Source organism: Thalia democratica, chromosome 2, assembly GCF_965202585.1.
Source record: "Thalia democratica chromosome 2, ktThaDemo2.hap1.1, whole genome shotgun sequence".
NCBI classification, from domain to species: Eukaryota; Metazoa; Chordata; class Thaliacea; order Salpida; family Salpidae; genus Thalia; species Thalia democratica.
Genome location: NC_139166.1, coordinates 85,067,401 through 85,088,688, shown reverse-complemented (window position 1 = coordinate 85,088,688; position 21,288 = coordinate 85,067,401). Strand labels below are relative to the sequence as shown.

The following is a 21,288-nucleotide window of genomic DNA, read 5'->3' as shown; positions in this document are numbered from 1 at the left end:
CATTTAAATTTGCAAAAGATTAATTATAAGTTTTTTTTTTTTTAATAATAATTTTTTGAGCTAGTTTAATTTAGTGTTTTATTCGTGGCACGTTACTCAGTACTGTAGTTTTCTAGATAGAGAATAAATTATTTTTCTAAAAATATTTTTAGTTTGATAACAGTTCTAGAATTTTGACCTTATATATTTCGAAATATTATAGTATTATTATTATAGTTAGATATTATTATTATACTTATAGCCGATAAACAGAATTTTTACACTTTAATAATCGTTTCAACACTTTTGTAGAAGAACTTTTTAAAGGTCGCAATTAAATAACTAACTATTTTTTTGAAATAGTTGATTTAAAATATATTTAAATGCTTTAATAGTTTACTAAGACTTAGAACTATAAACATTAAGAACTACGTTATTTTGAGTGTACAAAATAATGTGTACTAAAATGTTGAAAAAGAAATGTATTTTAGAGTATACTATTAGCAATTTTCAGTTAGTGTAGAGTAAACATACTTTATTTAAATGTAATATTAGTTCTTAAATAGCTTTTTCTTTCTATTGACTTGTTTTATGTTATACAGAAAAGTTATAAATTTTTAAGATTAAAATACAACAGAGAAAATGTTTAGGAAGTACCTCAAGTAACACCAAACATAAACAGTGTGTACCTTACGTGAAATAATTATTTGACTGTTAAAATAAAAACTCACACCAGATAATTGCAAATATCTACTTTTGAAAATAAAAGTATTGACTTTTATGTTTTGTTTTTAGAAATACCTTTTTGCAACAGTAATTATATATTATTGGATCAATATTTTTAAGTTTGTCATTTAATTTTTGTTTGTTTATAAAACATCAAAAACAACTAATTTTGCAAACGTGTTTGATACAAATCACTGCCGAGACTTACTGTTTACTTTACTCGGATGCGTACTTAACTTTTTTTTAAAGTTCGAATCGATAACCTTGGCATACTACTTTTTAGCAAGGGTATCATTGGTTAGTTGAAAGCGCCGAAAAGTGGTAGAGAGTTATTATTATCTAAACTAACATGCATTTCTTAATAAATTGACAAAACATTCAAAAAATTCATTTCAATTCAATACTTCGAAAATTGTTGTAACAAAATTTTTGTTATAAAAAACCATTCAATACAATTCTTAGAATGAATCAAAAAATACAAGGACTTATAAAAGTAGAAATTTAAGTTTTATTTTTTATGTACCTCAATTACATAAAAAGTTGTAACTGCCGACAAAGAGCAATTGTACAAACAGTTTTTAAAAATAACTAGAAATATAAATTTTTTCAATGAAAAATGACTCATTAACAGTGTAAATGACTTAGTAAAGTTTATACTTAAAATTCATAGTACCAACTAACAAAATTTTTTTTTTGTTAAAAATAAGCTCAACCTAAGCTGTAAAAATTATTAATATCTAAGAAAGCTTTTAAAACATGTTATACTATGATATTATAAATAATGTTTATCTAAAAAAAAGTAATTGCCATACAAAATCCTGTTACAAAAACTCTATTCTGTAAGCAATATCAAGACACCTTTATTTTATAACATTTGAGATTATAGTAAATCTCTAACTGCAATGAAGCCGAAAATTTAGTTTTTTGTTTATTTAATAGTTTTAATTGATCTTTAAAAACACATCTAAATTATCTTCAAAACGCAATTTACAAAAATTAACTACTGTTCAAACTGCAATGATAAAAATTCAGCTGGTAAAAAAATTTTAAACTATTTATAACAACAAGCTTTATTTTAAGTTCACCTTAATTAGACTATTTTTTTATAACTTGGTGTTTAGTATTAAAAATTTAGAACAATAAAGTAAACTTAGCCTCATAGTTTTAAACCCTTAGCTAGAACTATCAGTTCTCTTAGCTACAAATAATATTTTAGAATAAATTCTCTGCTATGAAAAAATTCTAGTTCTAAAGTGGTTTTAATTAAAGTTACTAGTTAAATCTTTTTAATAACTAATTAAAACAATTAATACTGCTTGACAGTTCTTTTTTATGTTTTTATGTTATTTTAAAGTTGACACTCAATTTAACTAAATGTGCAGTCTGAGGTTTTAAAAGTTTTTGTTGTTTGTGTTGAAACAAAATAAAATGCTGTTAGTTAAATGTAAGTAAAAGCAAAAATTTATAAAACATGTCTAGTCATCTAAGTCATGAAAACTAACATATTTTCAAAATATTAAACATAGTTTTATTTTTCTTACACAAAAAAGTTGTTTTTGTGGCCGATTAAAAATATCCTTAACGTTTTTTATTTGGATTCAGTCCTTAACTGTATTTATTTAGTAGATAAACAAGTAAAAAACAACGTTAAAATTTAAAATACTAAAAACGTAATTTTTTCTTAATTTATTAATTTAAAGCTAGATCTAAAAATAATAGCTTATACTTATCTCCAGTCTTTCGCAAAATAGAATCGGACAGCTTAAGTTAATTAAATTGATAGTTTATTGTTAAATTTAATTTCATTCCGTGTCAATCATATCAGAACTAACACTTTGTTATATTTCTTTACAAGTAATATTTTGCAGCAGAATTGAAAGGTTATTTTTTTATAATGAAAAATTTCTTGCCAAGTGTTGTTGTTTAGAATTTTAGAGAATAAAGAAAATCTTTTTCAATTGGTTTATGAACAACTTTAAAAAAAAACTGAAAAAAGCTAATTGAAATTACGACTAAAACTATTTTGTCGAAAAACTTACACGTTTTAGAAATATTTTTTTACAGTTGTTGCTGTTTACTACCGATGATTTCTATTGGCACGTGTAATTTTTGATACGAATGATAACACAAGTTGTATTTATGAAGTATAGCTTGTTGTAGTAAACAATTTTGTTTGTTTTTAGTTTTTATTAATCCTTTATATAAAAACCCATCTTTTAAAAATATTCAATTGGTATAAGTTGATCACGTGATATATTGAATCATATATGTAACTAACAATAGATTTCGCTATATAGTGTGTTGAATGAAAGCTAATATACCAATATATAGAAGTATATAAAAAATTATAACTATTAAAAGTGTAGTTACTAGAATATTGTTATAGCAAAACCTAGTGGTTATAAGTGCTATAGTTTCTTAACTTAAATCGTTAGTGTTTTTGTTTGAAAATGTAGAAGCTTGAAAAAATGTCACTCATTTATATTATGACTAATGGTTTTTGAAAAAACAGAAAAGAACAATTGCCAGAACAAACTAAAAACAATTTAGTAAATTTAATTTAACAGTTAAGATCAATTGGGAGCTTTGTGTAGCTTATGATATTTTTATAAAATAATACATTACACTGTCTATGTTATAAATTGGCAACTTACGGCCAGACCCGGCCAACGACGTGTATTTTAGTTGTAGAAAATCTTGCGCAAGTTAATAAAAGTTAGCTCTTTGCAAACAAATGTTTTGAAATGTGTTCTCAATTCGTACAGCGTAGTGCTTACTGTCTAATAGTATTATTTCAGTTTCATTTTTTAAGGTTTAAAACTTTATTGTTATAGTTTTTAAAGTAAAACGACCCATATATTTTTTTAACAGCTATTCTATTCATCTCCCATACAAACGAAATTAGTTTAACATATTAAAGCTGTTATAATGTTATTCATCTTTTAATTTAAATAAGTTTTACTTATCATTGAGTACTAACGTCACCACAAGTACTAAACTCTGTCTTCAAAACACCATGCGCTACTGAAAAAAAGGTGTTTGCAACAAAATTTAGGCAGAAATTTATCTGAAGACTAAATTAAAGTTCATAAAAAAGTTAAAGGTGTCGTATTTTTATACCAGCCAGTGAACTATTGGTTTGAGGAGGTCAGTTAGCTTTTTACTCGTTAGCTTAAATCAAACATTTTTTTTATTGCCTGTGCTAGTACAAAACTTTAAAAAAGACTTTTTTGTAAAGTTGTACAAAAAGTACGACTTATTTGCTTTGTTTTTATGTACTTGTCTATAGCTTGTTTTTACAAGTTTTGATTAGATAAAATATTATTTTAACTAAAGGTTATGGCACTAAGTTGTAATACTAATATGAAGTAGTTGAAGCTTGTAAAAGCTGTTATAAATATTTGTCAACGTGTAAGCAAGTAATTTTGTTTAAAACAAATACTAAATTCAACTATTGACTTTAAGTTAAATAAAATAATTTTTGAAACGTAAAATTTCAAGACAAAAGAAATAAGATATGTTTATTTATACAAACCTATGTGTAAATTTTTTTTTAATTAATTTAAGTTTTAATGTTTGATTCGCACATATGTGTTTGTACCGCTGTAAGTAAAAAGACTTTAATATCTCGTATAGAAAAAAATGATCAAATAATCATGTATTTTAAAATGTTTTTGTCTTATAGTTGTTTTGAAACAAGTATATTTTACTTGATTCAGTATTAGTCATTTCCGGATTCTAAAAATTAATTACAGTAACCTCCCGCTTATTTACGCACATTAAGTTCACAGAAAAAGTGCGTAAAGATACGAGAGATCGTAATGATACGAGAGGTACCTAGTATTCTTACTATAATGGCTGTTTTTTTATATTGCTTCTAGTTAAAAGCAGACTGGGGACTTTCCGAGTTTTAACAATTTGTTTACTTTATTTATTAATATGAAAATAAAAGATAAAACTATACATATATTTAAATTTATATAAAATAATAATACTTGTCAAAAATGTTTAATAATTCAATAATAAGTAGATTTTATCTTTATCTTTGTTTATATGTGACTTATTTGATACTTAACATTTATATTCTATTCTACTTAGCTAATTCAATTTATAATTAAGCATTTGTTTATTAATGGTGTGGTGCCTAAACTTGTAAGCTCTATATTTATTAAGTATCACTGCTACTTTTTGCTAGGAAGTTTGATTAGGTTTCTTTTTTAGATTTTTTTTTCATGCATAGGGCAGGAGTGCTGTACTATTTATTTGTGTTTAAAACTCTTATTATTTCATTATACTCTCATTATTTAATACAATCATATTTCTCTCAGAATTTAAATTTAATCTCTTACTGTTAACAAAATTTCTAATATAATGAGGTATAACTGAAGGTTTATCAACTAGTCAATGAACATAAGTTTACAAAGTCTAATGACATATAGAAGTAGGTTAGCATTTAAAAGCATATTTTAAATCAAAAATAACCAATAAACCTAATTTGTACAATACAGAAAAAAATTTATATTTTGAATATTTAAGAATTCTAAAATGCGTAACTAAACAAGAGTGCGTAACGTCACGAGTGCGTAAAGATGCGAGAGGTTACTGTAAAACAAAACATTTGTTTAACTTACTATGTTACAATAACTTCATTCTTTTTTTCTTTTATAAATATGCTTGTAAAGTTTTTTAAACAGTTTTTAAGCAAAAAATGACTTTTTTTGTTTTAGTTTTGTTATTTTAATAAAATATTTTAAACATTGTTCAAAGCTTTTATTCAGATTTTATTTTTAAGTTTTCTTGTTTTAACATAACTACTTTACGTAGCAACTTATAAACGAAAGTATTAAACATTAAAATCAAAGCTAGAGTTATAAACTTAAAAATAGTAATACTTCTATCTTTGTTTTTATATGAATGCCAAAACAGCAAATTTTCTGAAAAACTAGGTTAGTGCTGTAAAAAATTTTAAATCTTAATTTAATACACATTGCAGCAACTAAAAGAAGATTAAAACAAAAAATATAGTAGTTTATATCAGATTTATTTTGAATTTTATAAGTATAGAAAGGAAATGATACAATTTCAAAATTCAAATGCATAGCTGATGATATAAACTATTGCACGTTTTAGTACGTACAAGATACGTATCAAAGTGATTTTATTTAGAAAAGCGACAAATAGTGTTTCAATGCGTAAAATTAGAACAACTTGCTAATGTTTGCAAAAGAAATTAAAATCTCAAGCTGCTATTTAAAAACCAATGTTTAGTTTTAAAATAGATACAAAAGCCAAGCTTTTTTTTTTCAACGATAGTGTAATTTTGATGACTAATTGTATAAAGTTTATCACTGGTTTAAAAACCTCTAAAAATCTATAAAAAATCAATTCAGTTGTTAACACAAAGCATCACTGGACAGCCAAACAAGCTATTAAATATTTGCACATTAATGTTACTTCAGCAGTACAACACAAAGCACTTTTTTCTATTCTCTCGTTTAGAGCTCTCTCGTTTTTTTGGCTGACAATTATATGAAATAGCTCGCCGAAAACAAATTCAGATGTTAGGTGTATTGTGTACACGGCTGTTGTTAATTGACCACACGTAAAAGTTTTTGTTTAAGCTTAGCATGTTTAAGTTAGTATCGGTTATCAGTTTTAACATAGTTTGTTTTATCGGTAAACTCAGTCAGATTGTTATGTTGTTATGCTATAAATTAGTTTTATTAACAGAAATTAAAAAAAAAAATTTCTAGAAGTTTGTTTTTACTAATATCTAACATTTTGAACTAGTGTTGTTAAGGTTTTAAGCGAAAAAGTAAATATTTAACTAAAGTAATAACTAAGCAAAAGCGGAATTCACTTAAACATAAATTACTATTTCAAACTGTTAAGTAATGACAGAAAGTTTACAGTTAAATTTTAAGAAATTTAAATATTTTTTACATTTTTAAGGTAGACTTATTAAAGCGCTAAACATTCATATATATTATAAATTTTTAAATTTATAAATTCTGTTTATAAGTGAATTTATTTAGTGAAGTAGAGGAAAATATTTTTACACTGTTTATTTAGTTGTTTAAAAGCTCATAAAAAATCCTAAAATGTTATACTTAAGATTTCTGCCTAGACTAATGTCTTATTTGTTATTATTGTATTATAAAGTGATAGGATATTGTAGATATAATCGAAGTTGTGTTGTCAGATATCTACTTTACGTTTATATGTCAACAAAAACATTTACAAAGAAAGAATTTTTGATACATCATCTTAAAATAGACTGTTTATATACCTCAAAATTTAATACAAATAACAATATAATAAATAAATTATATTATTCTAAGTCTCTCAGCTTATACGAAATACATCCGAAATAAATTTATTTTTACACAAAAAGCATGATTGATTTGAAAACTTTGCAAGACCTGCTCGAAAAGGCGTTTGAAATTTTGGAAAATTTGGATGGAAACACTGTCGTTGTTACCAGCCTGTTTGCCGTTAGCGTCATGACGATCACTTGGAAGTTTTACCAGCCCCATGACCATTTCGCCCTCATAAGGAAGCAGAAACACCTCAGCGCGAAAAGGGAAATAGAGAAAGCACTGTCCAAGGTTTGAACTGTAGTTATACACTTTGTAGTTGTATATATAAAAACATTGAATCAATATACTAAAAGAAATGATATTCAAAAAGTGAAAAAGCTAAAATTTTGTTGCCACAAAATTTCAGTTGAAGGAAACGAAACCAAAGTTTTATTTTAAATTTAAATTATTAACAAATTTGATTTATTTGCTACATATGTTTAAAAAATACTTATTGATAAACTAATTAGTTTTTACGAATAAGAGTCGTTATTAAACGATGAATAATAACAAAATTAATTTTACCTTGTCACAGTAAATAAAAAATTGACTTTGCCTATTAATTTTGTAAACAAATACAGTATATTTGCATTTGCCTCTTTGTTCAATGTATTTGTTTGGCTGATAAGCATCATAAAATACACATTAAACATCAAATTAACTAGGCATAACTTACTTTAGTTATAAAAACAACTTGTTTTCCTTATTTTAGTAAAATTATATTTAAGGAAATAAAACTTGTATTGTTTATACAAAAATAAATAACTAACTCAGATAATTAGATTTACTGATTAAAATAAACAGTGTATTTAGATTTTTAAGCTATGTTGCTAAAACAAACTGATTATAATATATATGTAATCAAGCAAACTAACTAGCCATAATTTGTATTTCATTATGCTTAACATTACACTACTTTATTTCATAGTGTAAAAAAACTCTTCTTACATACCTTCAAACTGTTTTTAATTTATTGGTCTTTTAGTTTTTTAAATTTTTTTATTGTTCTAACAGACAGAAGACAGTGGAAAATTTGACGGTCTTTCCGGGCCGCAATTGGTGGAAAAAACAAAAAGTGGTGAAATAAATATTACTGAGCTTGTGCAAGCATATCAGAAAAAAGTTTGTTATCTAGTTTGATTGTTTGAAAACAAAAGTTTTTTCTATAAAATTTTACGATTATGAAATCGATTTTGTTAAAAATTATTTTTAATGTTTTAAAAACAATAGTTATATGGAAGTTTTAAACACTTACTTCTTAACTGCTCATAAATTTGTACTTAACTAAAATTAATTACTTTTTCAAAACAACTTCTAGTAAACAACTTTTTTCAAAACAAACTTGATACTTTGTAAATTTCTCTTGTAACTTTTGAAGCTTATAACATTTGTATACTGACACATTGTATTTTGTAAACAATTTTGAAAATGTTTGTATAAAGTTTAAACGAACTGTTAAGGTAAAAGTAAAGTTTTGAAAACGAATGGAGGTTTTGTAAGTATCAAACTTTATAATAGCTAAACATTATTATAAGAAACTTGTTTATTTTTTAGTTGTACTTTTGTAAGTAAAATTGATATTTATGTTTAACTTCAAAATATTTATTTACCTTTCATTTGTATATTTAAGGTTTGTGATGTTTCGTAAATAGTTTTACATAAGATACACTAAAAACCCTTAAAAATAACAAAAAGCTTATAAAATTTTAAATAAGTTACAATTACCTAGGAAAGAATGTGCTTAACCAAACAACGAATTTACGGCTAATGATTTTTTTAAAGAAGTTATGTAACATAATACTAATTTTCAGAATGCTGCATCAAACAAACATTAATCAAATTCCCTATTTTTATACATTACTTAAAAACAAACAAGTTATTTATGTTATAATAAAGTAACAAAAATATAACCAGTTTTTATGTTATGTATCAAAAATATTCTTTTTAAAACCTGGACTTATATATTTAAAGTTTATTAGATTATACACTAAAATTATGTACTCAAAACAGTAACAAACAAAAGGTTTATACATATATTTCGGTTTAAATGCTGTACTAAGTGAACATAAAAAGTTATGTAAAATAATTTTTAACACTAACATTTTTTAATGTTGTTTTAACTTTTATTAAACAAAGAAAACAATTTACTCAAGGCCAAAACGATTATAAGGTTGTATTCGTATTTTGATTTTGAGCTGTGTATGGTACAAACACAAAAAAGTCTACAAAATGATTTAACATCTTTAACACGTGCTTTTTATGCAATCGATAAACTTCACGCTTCATTTCCGATGCAATCAATCAAATTGTGCAGCAGACAAACTCCGTCACAGTCTGGCGAGCATATTAACGTGTTATGTTGGTAAAAGTGTTGATTTGTTTTCAGTTTTCGCTGAAATTTTTGTTTACCCGCTCACGAAGTGCTTCAACGCGGTTTTTATTGTCTCATCGCTTATGTAACGCTGAAATATTTCAGAAGTTTGTTAGTCGGATTCATTAAGAGGTTTCAAAATAAGCTTTGTTTTATTTTTTAACCCTGATCTAAAACTTTTATATTATAGACTACAATTAAAACATCAGTTAGTAAAATCATTGTGTAAGAGTTTAATTGATAAACTTTAAACACAAAATTTAGCCTTTTAACGCGAAAAGTCTGATTAGTTTGTTATTGGCCCAAACGCTGTTTTGAAGAATTTCGTCGTTGTTATGTAACATAAAGATATTTCTGATATTCTGTTGTTTTGTGAGTAATATTAGAATAAATTTCAATACTGTTGTGTTATCTATGTTTAAAGCTTTCAGCAATACATTGTTTTTTTTTCCTAATAGGTTTTTCGTCATTTCGCCTAATTCAAGCTTTGATTTGCAAATTTAATTTTGAGCCTACAAAAATTTCAAACATTAACCTACTTATAACAAAGTGTCAAAGTTTGAAAAATATATTTAGATCGTGTTACTCTTATATTTTTAAGTATAAATTTAGATTTCGAACTTGCATTAGGTTATTGAAGTATAACTAAAGTATTTAAACTTGAATTAAAACACCAAATATTTTTCACTTTCATAACCGTTAGTGGCTTTAGAAATATAAACAACTTGAAAAAAAAATACAACAATTTAAAGCTTTGAAATTTCTAAGGCATATGAGCTTAAATAAATTTGAGTAATGCATTTAGATTACAAGTTATTAATAAACATTTTTTTTTATATACAGAAACCTTTTCTTTTAAGTTAAAACAAAAAAAGCTTTTTAACATTGCAAAAATATTGTTTTTAATAATCTTAGGCATATGAGGTTCACCTCAGAACAGAATGCCTTTCCGGCGTTTTCAAACTTGACGCTGATAAAACTTCAAAAGAACTGGAAAGCAGGGAAGATAAATCGGAGTGCCTTTTGTACGGACTTCCAATCAGCGTGAAGGAATGCATCGGTGTGAAGGTTGACTTAATTTTGATTTAATTGAAATATTTCTTTTGTTGACGAAAATAAACGACACATACGTTGATAGCTGTAAAACAAGGTCAATTATATTTAACCATAATTGAACACATTTTTTTAATCGTTTTCCAGCTAGCTTTGAAAAAAAATTAAAATTGTTTGAAAATGTTTAGTTATTTTGATTATATACTCAAAGTTTTGTTTTTTACTTTCTAATTTTTTGAAGTTTGTACACAGAAAAAATTTTGAACAGCTTAGCAATTTAAAATGATAAAGCAAAATGAAAAAACTCGTTGTTAAACATCAGCAAGTACAAATTACTTTTAATAGAAAAATATAATTTTCGAACACTTTATCATAGAAAAAAAAATAGGGTTACGACAACAACAGAGGAATTTCCCGCCAAATCGGTATCCAGGCAACGGAGGACTCCAACATATACAAAGTATTGATCAAACAGGGGGGAGTACCTTTTGTTAGAACCACTCTTCCGCAAATGTGCGCTAGGTAACTTAAAGAACTTTATTTTGAAATAAGTTTGAGTTCAACAAAAAATATTGTTGTATGTAAAAAATGAGCTATTTATAAATAAATTTATTTTGTCATTTATTTGATTAAATTAGTTTCATTTGAAATGACTTATCATGCCACAGAACGTTATTTGGAAAACAAAAACAATTACTATATATAAGTGTATACTTTTTTCATTTATACAAATTATAACTTAAAATCTTAAACTTTTTACTCTCTAATAAATTGAACTCAAACAAAATTTATAGCTTCAGCTCATACAACCCGATCCACAATCGTACCGGGAATCCCCACAACAAAAACCTGTCATCGGGAGGGTCGTCGTCGGGGGAGGGGGCGCTGGTGGGGGGAAGGGGGTCGGTGTTGGGGATTGGTACCGATATCGCGGGGTCCATCAGGTGCCCCTCCCACTTCTGCGGTTGCTATGGTTTCAAACCCACATCAAGGAGGATTTCAAGGAAAGGATTGCAAAGTTCGTTTGTTTTTATAAAGTAAAGCTGTAAAGTACTAAAAATTTATTAGTAAATACATTATATTATTAAACTTTGTAATCTTTAATTTTGTACATTAGATTAAAGAAAATTGTATTTGTTATTTCTTGTATAAACAATTGAAAAACAACATTGGTACCATACTTTTTTTAAATGACAACTTACTAGTTTCTTTGATATAAAAATATTAATGTTTGAAGTAGCTTTAAAAGTTTATTTGATATGTTAAATAATCTCGTTTGTATTTGTGACTAATAGAAAATCTTTAAAAAATAGACAGCAATTTAAAAAATCATTTTTATTTTTTCAAACTACTACTATATTAAGTTGTAAAATTTTTATAAATATTTTTAAGAAGCTTTGGTGTGTTTTAAACATAATATTTTGATAACATGTTTTTGAACTAACTAAATTGACATATATTTTTAATAGTTTTTTTTTGGTTACACATTTATATCAAAATCGATTTAAGTTGACTCATCAGTTAACAAAAACTGTTGTGCTTGTGTTGCAAATATTTTTTCTTTTTTTATCATTTAAAAAAAATATCTTTATAGTTAATTTCAATAATCTAAACATAAAATCAATAATTAAATACCACGTTGATTTTAATTTTTTAATTTACAAACTGCTAATTTAAGCTTTTAATCTGAAGTTTACTACATAAATTTTCTTTTATTTATGCAATTATCAATCAAAATAAATTATTTTTAGTTTTGAAAAACAAAGTAGAGAGCTTAGTTTAGTTTCGTAAAAACACGCAGTTCAATAACCTCAATTAATTGCATCCGATTTAAAAATAATCCTTCTTTTCACACGATTTACAAGTAGGGGAAAGAAATTGAAAAGTTAAGTAGAATAACTGTAATTGATTGGATATTGATAATAAGTGTCTCCTAGCCGATGAGTATTGTTTAAACTATTATTTCAAAAGTTCGATTAAAAGATTTATCTGCAATAACAATCGGAAGCGGTTATTATATTTTAAGCTAAATGAAACTGTAAGACAGATAAAAAACTGTTGAAAAAAATGCAAAATGCTGTTTTTGGTAAAACTTTTTAAGACAACAAAGTTAATTTCTAAAGATCTTGTTTAACTTCAATTTTAGACAATTCAATAAACAATATTAGAGATTTTAAACAATAACAACTTTTATGTAGTTTATGTTTAAATAATTTATAAAGTTAATGGTTTATTATCAAAAAAACAGTATTTTAATTTTGTACCGACTTGATACTATAACGCTACATTAGTTTAAACTTTTCAATTGGAAGTTTAAACCTCATTTAAACTTTAATATCTTAAACTTAATTTTTTTCAGCTTCGTTACCAGGACAGAAGATAATTCACGCATCGGTGGGTCCCATGGCAACCGACATGGCAACCTTGTTGCTAGGGATTAGGGTCTTATTGGGAGGGGAGGCGGTTAAAATGGACTGCTCCCTCCCACCACTGCCTTTTGATGAAAAAGTTTGTTTTTATTTTGTTTCTACTTTTTCCTTGTAGTTTTTTTAGTCAAAGTTAAGAAATAATGTAGAACCTTTTTGTGATAAAAACAAGTTTATTTGAAAAGTATTTTTGTTTAAACTTTAATATTAAACTTACTGTTTAATAAACGACAAAAAAGACACTCATAGGACCTGGTGCACGAAAAAACCTTTCGGTTATTGAGTCGCACACCATTTTTTATCGCCTCATCCAGAACTCACAAAACAAACTACATATTTGTTTCTTAATTTTTACACTTAACAAACCTTGCTTATTTTATAATAAAGTAATCATTAACAGAGAAACTAGGGAACTTTAAATGTTTTTTTAATCGTGTTTAAACTTGAAAATACATTTAAAGTATTCACTTTATTTTCTAACTTAATTACACAAAAAAGAACATAAATATTCTAAAACTGCAAAGAAAAAAGGGTTTAAAAAATATATGTGTGAAAAATATGTTTCTTAAAGTTTAAAGTTCAATAATGCAGCACAGATGTGTTAATTTGAATATTTGAGGTTTTCAAAAGCCTTTTGAGGTTTTTCTCGAAAATTCACTGCGCACAAAGGCCAAGTATGAATAAAACATTAAGACACTGATTTACTGTTTGGGTGGTATATTTTAAAGTCGTAAACCACAAGAAGACAAATATTTGTTATGAAATAAAAAGTTTAATCAAACTGAATATACGTTGTTTTACAACCACGAGTAAAAGCTGAACTGCAAAGTTTTAATCTCCGCAGGCAATAAAGTTCAAACGTTTTTATAGCTAATAAAAGCTCTTCGAGTCGTTATTTGAAAAAAAATCCTGATATATATACGAAAGTTATAAAATAACCTTTTTAATACTATACTTAAAGTTTTTAAATTTAATCTAAATATTTTTAAGAAATTTATAAACTGTTATTGTTTTATTTAACTATCAAAAAAACATCTTATTTGTATATTTGAAACTTACGAGAAATACTTGATTGTGTTTTGAATAAACTTCAGTTTTTTATTTTGTAAAAAAAACCGGGTTCTTAAATTAATTATTAGCAAATTAATTTTTAATTTAAATTTCCACAGCTGTTCACGGAGGAACCACGCAGGAAACTGCGGATCGGTTATTACTATGACGACGGTTACCAACCGCCCGTCCAGGCTTGCGTCAGGGCAGTGCGGATTGCCAGGGAGAATTTAGAGGGGGCCGGGCACACTTTGGTGCCCTTCAAAGTTCCTGACGTCGAGAAATTCATGTTTACCATGTTTGCAGGTATTGCGACGTCATAATTAGTTTATTTTTTCTAAAAAAATATCATAAACTGAAATGTTTTTTTTTTGTTTCATAGAAGAAAAAGAAAAAGTTTTTGTTTACTCTAACAGTATTTCAAAACTTTAAACGTCAAATTACTTAAATTTTATTATACTTATTTAACTAATCTAAGTGTTTTATAAAAAGAATGTTTTGTTAATTATTATGCAATTATTATTTGCTTAAACATATTTCTATACAGTGAAATTTATAAATTTTTGTATTTGTGTAAAGTTTTATTTGAACTATTTTTAATTTGTGATTACTTAACAATTAAAACAGATTTATTTGCACTAACTTTGTTTAAATTAACTTGATAGCTAATTAGATTATTTGTTTACCTTAGAATCATTAAATATGTTTTAGCTAATTCAAAACTAAAATTTAAAGGTATTTGTGACTGTCAAATTATATAAACAGCTTTTATTAAAATTATAATTACAGAGCAAATATAAGTTTAATGAAATGTTTTTAGGTCGTAAAATTAATAAAAATATTGTTGTTTCTTAAAACACAACGGCTTCACATAAAATTGTTTTCAAATTTGAAATTTAAAAATTAACAAATTTGAAAAATTCAGATATTTGAAAACAAGCCTTTAAAAATTTCACACTTTTTTAAGTTTTTAATACCTCATTATACAAAAGGGTTCACTTTGAAAATTGAATAAAATGTTTGTAAAAAACAAAATAGTTGGGTTTTTACGTACTAATTTGTAAAAAAGCGATTTTGTAACTAGAGTACGTAAAAACTTTGCAAGTTTGTCAAAAAATAAAACTGACCTTACGTTTTATATATCATTATTATACTATTATTTTATATGTTTTGAATGCGATCAACAAAAACATTGGCGAAAACAAAAGCGAAGCCTGAACTTTCATATGCCGTTATATTGATTTTGTTTTACTTTACTTCTTTAGTTGGGTAAAACGGCAAAAGAAAAAACAGTTTATGTAAGATTAACTTATACTTAATAACTTATATGAAATGTTTAATCTGAAGTAAAACTTTATGACAAAAATTTGTAAATAGCTGAACCGTTACGAATATTTTGTTTTATGTATTTAAAAACTAGAAACTACTCTCAGTCTAGACTGACAAGCAGATATTAGTAATCTGTTGTGCAATTCAATTACATTAAAACAGAAGTTGCAAATCATTGTGTTATCTGTAATTTGTGTTTAAGTATTTACGTTTACGAGTGTTAGGCAAATATATGTATTTGCTTTTAAGAGCCTGAAATAAGTAGTATTCGTTTCTATTTAAAAACTAAATTAAATTCTAAAAAGAAGAACATATTTTATCATGATCAAACTTAACAAGTCTGTGTTAAAAATTACAACAGTATTTAAAAAATTTTTTAAACAATATTTAATTTCTAAATGAAAATAGCAGTTATTTTATAATCAAGTTTCCGGTTATATTTTTACAGAAAAACTAGCAATGGTAGAGAACAAAAAATTATTCAATTTAGTTTTAACTAAGTTTTTTATATGCCTGAAGAAACTTTGAACTTTTATTCTGATAAACAGGAATAATGTCTGACGGAGGTGCCGGTTGGATTCCCATGTTCAAAAACGACGAGATGAGCCCCTCGCTGCGCCACCTATCGGAAATGGGACAAATGAACAAGCTGAAGAGAATTATCAAGCTGCACTGGCTCAAAATTTGCGGGGTTAGTTTTACATTGAGCCACGTTTATAAACTATTTGTTTACAATAAGTTAAAAATGAGTTTGTTTTCAATAATTTTATCATTTTATTATGTTGTCAAATACATAAAAAAATAACCTAAACATAATTGTATCGTTAAAAATAAAGTTATTTAATAATTGTTGAAATTAATTATGACATGACTTAAATCACGCTATGACGTCACAGGAAAGGAGAGCGATGACGTACCTGCACCTGGCGGGAAGCGGTGACGTCATGACGCGAACCAAGGTCAACCACTACTTGGATATGTACAAGTCCAACTACTTCAAAATGTGGGACGATTTGGAGCTTGACTGTTTGATCTGTCCAGCTTTCTCCGTTCCTGCATCCCCAGATGAAGTGTTAGACCCTCCCCATGGTTGGTTTGAATATAAATAGATATCAAAAAGTACATACGCTTGAGTTTTATAAATTTTGTATACAAAAGTTTGTTTTGTTAACTAAACCATTGAAAAAATATTAGTTTTTAAATGTAGGCATACACTGTTTAATTTTATAAAATGTAGGCATAAGCTCTGAAAGCATCATCTCATTTATGTTGCCAGATAAATTGATTATACGTTTTAAATTTATTTGTCATGTTAATCTTAACTAATAAAATATAACTTTATTGTACTACTTATATTAAACAGAAATTCGAGACATGATTCATTCAAAATCAATTTTCTTAAACAAACAAGTAAGACCGATTTTAGCTAACACTTATCAATTACTTTTAATCGACTTTACTTGTTTGTTTAAAAAAATTTTTTGAATGAATCATTTCTCAAATTTCTTTTTAAACTAATACTGTTATATAAACTTTTATTTATTGGTTTATTTTCTGTTATTTTCATCAACTATCTGAATGTTTATTATTTTTTTTTCTTCAAATTTTATTTACATTTTATTTTGTTTAAACTTTACTTGTTTTAATACATCGCTGGAATTATATAATTCAATTATGAAGAACATTTGAAGGAAAAATTTGACTGTAGACGAAACCAAACATTTAGCTTATTTTATAATTTATTTTTCAATATTTCTAAGCGTATCTGTATATCTTTCAAATAAATATACCTTAAAGGTTATAAATATAAACTATTAACCTAAAATCAAGTTTAAACTTAAATAGTATTTACTTGGTGATTGTTTAACAATTAAAGCAATAAAATGCACCTTTTTTGTTTACTTTAACTTTAAAACTGTTTTAACTGTTTTTTACCGTCGAAATTTACCTATATTTTAATCATTATAAAACAGAAATGTTGATTGTTTGTGTGACTAATAACTTATTTAAACAGCTTTATTAAAATTTACAATCACAGAGCAAATAAAAAGCATGAATTTAATGAAATATTTTCAAGTCGTAAAATTTTATGAACTTGTTTTTTGTTTGTTAAAAGACAATAGCTTCACGTAAAATTGTTTTCATATTTTATATTGGAAAGTAAACATGCAACAATCAAATAAACAAGTTTTAGCTTTGTATATTTTATAATCTTTAAAAGCTGTTTAAGTTTTAATACAGTTGCGTTGTAGAAAATTGGTTTTTACGTACAACATAAGCCTTCTAAACTTAACGTATTATTTGTTAGCACAAACTTAGTTTCAAAAATATATTTGTTTCTAAAATATATAAACAAGGTTAGAAATAGAAGACAAAAAGCTTTTCCTTCAAATTTTCTGAAATAGTTTCAAAGAAATAATAATAAGTAATAAAATAATTGCGTTATTAAAACTAATAAAAAGCTTTCTTAGTTTTAGAAATCTATCTTTGAAACAAATTCATATTTTTACAGACTAAGTTTTTTGTCCAATAAAAACTAAACTTTTTTTCAAACAAATTAACAAGTTTTTTAAACTATAAACACAAAAAAAAACTGGTTGTAGTAGTATTTAGCATATAAAGCAAAAAATAATTCAATGTTTTTTAAGTTTATTTTCATTGGCTTACTTTTAAGTTTCATTACTATTTTAACAACTTCACTACAAAGATAGCACATAAAGTTTAAACCACGCATTTGTTATGCAATTGAAAGTTGACCTACAAAATATACTGTTGATTTTTTTTAATTAATTTTATTAGTGTAATATAATTCACTGCTTAAAGCTTTCTATATAATGTTTTGTACTTAGAAAAAGAATTACGTTACCATACAAGCATATTTTTCAGTCAATTCCCAAATCGTCTTTCATATTTTAGATTTACTGAATGCTGACATAGTCTAAACTTTGACTCAAAACTTCTTTAAAAATTCAACCACATAATGTTTTTTTTTTAGTAAATTTAAGACAATTTTAACTCAGTATATAGCATTTTTAAACGTGCAACCACATAAACGCCAAATTATAGTTTAATTATTTAAAATCATTTAAATTTAATATAAAGCTTTTTTCAAACTTACAACCTGTATTTCAGTGGTTTGGAACTACACGACAATGTTCAACGTGCTAGACTGCCCCGCCGGAATCGTCCCAATGACCAAAGTGACCCGGGACGATATTGAGAGTCTGGACAATTACCAGGGACACTACAATGACACTTACGACAAGCAAATACAAAACGTTAGTTTTTGATCGGTTTTGTGTGTTAAGCTAGCATAATATATAAAACAAAGTTAGGTAACAAATAAGTTTTAAATAATTTTTAAAACAGCAATTTCATTTTTCAAAAAAAATTGTTTTTGAGCCTAGGTAGATTATTAACAACATTTACATAAGAATTTTACAATAAAAGTGGTTTAAATAGTACGAACTTTTAAATCAATGTTAAACTAAAGATAACTTTTTATACATTTAAAACAAATTTATAGGTAAAGTACATAAAACTAAAAAATAACTTTTTAATCACTTATTTATTTATTATATTTTTTGTTTAAACAGATATTTTAAGTTCGAATACTCGCAATAAATGGTGTCTTTAAAACTAAAACTTTTTCTTATAGTTTAAAACTTATTATATAAAATCGTAGTTTTATTCATGTACGTAGGTTTCCTTTAAGACCAACAGAAAGAGTTTATATAAAATAGATTAAAATATTTAGTTTATTAACTAAAATTATTTGTATTTTGTAGCCTACAGTTTCTACTACTGTAAACGAGTTTCTATTTACTTAAGCAATATACGAATACACAATTGATTAAGCCATTGATAAAAGCAAAATGTTGTTGTCAAATCATTACACAAAATAAATATTTAGCTGTAAAGTAGAATATTAAAAAAAGTATTTGAAGAAAAGTCACAAGCTAGGTGGTTTCTACAAATAAGTTTTATTAAACTTTTATTTTACTGTAGACTTAAATATCAAATTATATTAAGTGTTAATCATATTTTGTTTAAAACTAGTTAATTGATTTTTATTTTTTGAAAGTTTTATAATTCAAAAACTTTTTTAGATAACTAACTTAATCAATCAAGTTTTATAAAAAGTAACAAACACTCTTGTAACCTTAAATGATTTATCTTTTTGAAAACTACTAAATAGTGTCAATTATTTATTACTTTTTGAAGCTTGTGAATAGTCTTAACCCTACGTCTTTAATTACATCAAGGTTAAAGAAAACAACGTATTTAAACTAGTTTTAACTCATTTTCAAAGGAAATTACAGCATTTCAGTAGAGTCAACTATATATAGCTATAAACTCTCAGTTTGATCTTACTAATAACTAACATCAATTTACAACCATAAAACACATAACAGGCATCAAGGAAGAGTGTAGGGATGCCGGTGGGAGTCCAGTGTGTGGCAGCTCCGTACAAAGATGAAATGTGTCTCAGATTGATGCAGGAGGTGGATAGTTTGAATAAAAACTGACATTTTTATGGTTTTTTTAATAGTTCAAATGGTAATATAAATTTTCAAGATTACTTTTAAAAAGTTTTTGTATAGATATATCTTCTAAACTTTTATTTTACCTTGGTGAGTTAATTTTTTTATAAGAAAACGTTCTGATCCTTTTACTTTTTTTACATACTGCAATATTTTTTCTAATTTATGTTTCTACTTTTCAGTTTGCACTTAAGTTTTCTTTACTTTTTTATGAAAATTCATATATAGCAACGTTTTTTTTTAATGTTATATATCTAAAAATATAGGAAACAAATTATCTTTTTTCTACTTAGTAATGAAAGCAGCTACTTTGTATTACTTTTGAAAACTTATATTTTATTTTAATACTCAAATTCGTTTAAAGTTATTATACTATGTAGTTGTTGACGAACAATTGCCTATAATAATATTTTTGGTAGAGTTCTTTGTAATCAAAATATTTTTATTTTTTTTTTATAATTAGAGAGTTTTAAAAATTAGTAAATCTACTATGAAACAAATTAAATAGTTTGTTTTTAACTTTGTATATGTAATAAAATATTTAGTAGAGTTCTTTGTAATAAAAATACTTTTATATCTTTGTTTATAATAAAAATCTATCAAAAACAAAACAGTTTTTTTGTAACTTTATAGCGACTTCATTATTTTAAGCTGCTAAGCGAAAGCAGGTATATTATAAAAAACGGTCATTAATTTTTATCAACTTTATTAGTAGTTTAGTTAGATTCACATTAAAAGTTGTTAAAACCAAAGACGGTATTAGGTTTATATTTACAGAGTATGTGCTACAAATTTTAGAATACATATAAATTAAACAAAATATTTAAATTATTTACTCAAAAGCTATGATAACAAGAAACTTAACTAATAGTCTGTTCTGGCTTCTTCTTTCCTACTACTTGTCTAAATGTTGAATGTTGAATCTATAAACTGGTTTCAGTAATTTAATTATGAACATTAGATATTAAAAAAAAAGAATAAGAAGGTTTTACTTTAACTTTAATTTTGTATATTTTAAAGCAAATAACCGCGTTATTTCTAACATGATATTTTTTAATATTTGATTTTTTATTTAGATTTTTGTTCTTAATGTCACTGACTAGACCAGGGTTCCCAAACTTTTTTTTCCTAAGGTCCCTTCAAAGAAGTAAAGCGAGTTGTGGCCTCCCTCTAACAATGTTTCTCAAAAAATTCCCATAAATACACCTTTTTTTGGCTCTCCCCATATGTTAAGTTACAGGTTTTTAAGTGATTTCTTTCAGGTTTTTAAAAATAAAAGTTTTTGGTCTATATTTATTTTAAAGTTTATAGTTAAAAACTGTTTAAGTAGTACAACTACATTGAAAAACTGTAACACTACTCTAAATGTGTTTTTTTATTAGTTTTTTTTTCTAGGTAATTACAAATTGTTTTTGTCTATATGACAGACTTTTTTGTATCAAACCAAAATG

General features: G+C 25.4%; 1 protein-coding gene across 1 annotated transcript; it reads left to right on the top strand.

Annotated features, from left to right (window-relative positions):
- The first annotated feature begins 7,066 nt into the window (after positions 1-7,066).
- LOC145829435 (fatty-acid amide hydrolase 1-like) lies at positions 7,067-20,320 on the top strand. Its single transcript, XM_082937219.1, has 11 exons — positions 7,067-7,313; positions 8,079-8,186; positions 10,351-10,503; positions 10,877-11,010; positions 11,283-11,506; positions 12,848-12,996; positions 14,084-14,270; positions 15,842-15,984; positions 16,190-16,382; positions 18,426-18,571; positions 19,709-20,320. The coding sequence occupies exons 1-11, from the start codon at positions 7,101-7,103 to the stop codon at positions 19,820-19,822; spliced, it is 1,764 nt and encodes a 587-aa protein (XP_082793345.1). The 5' UTR covers positions 7,067-7,100; the 3' UTR covers positions 19,823-20,320.
- Positions 20,321-21,288: the final 968 nt, after the last annotated feature.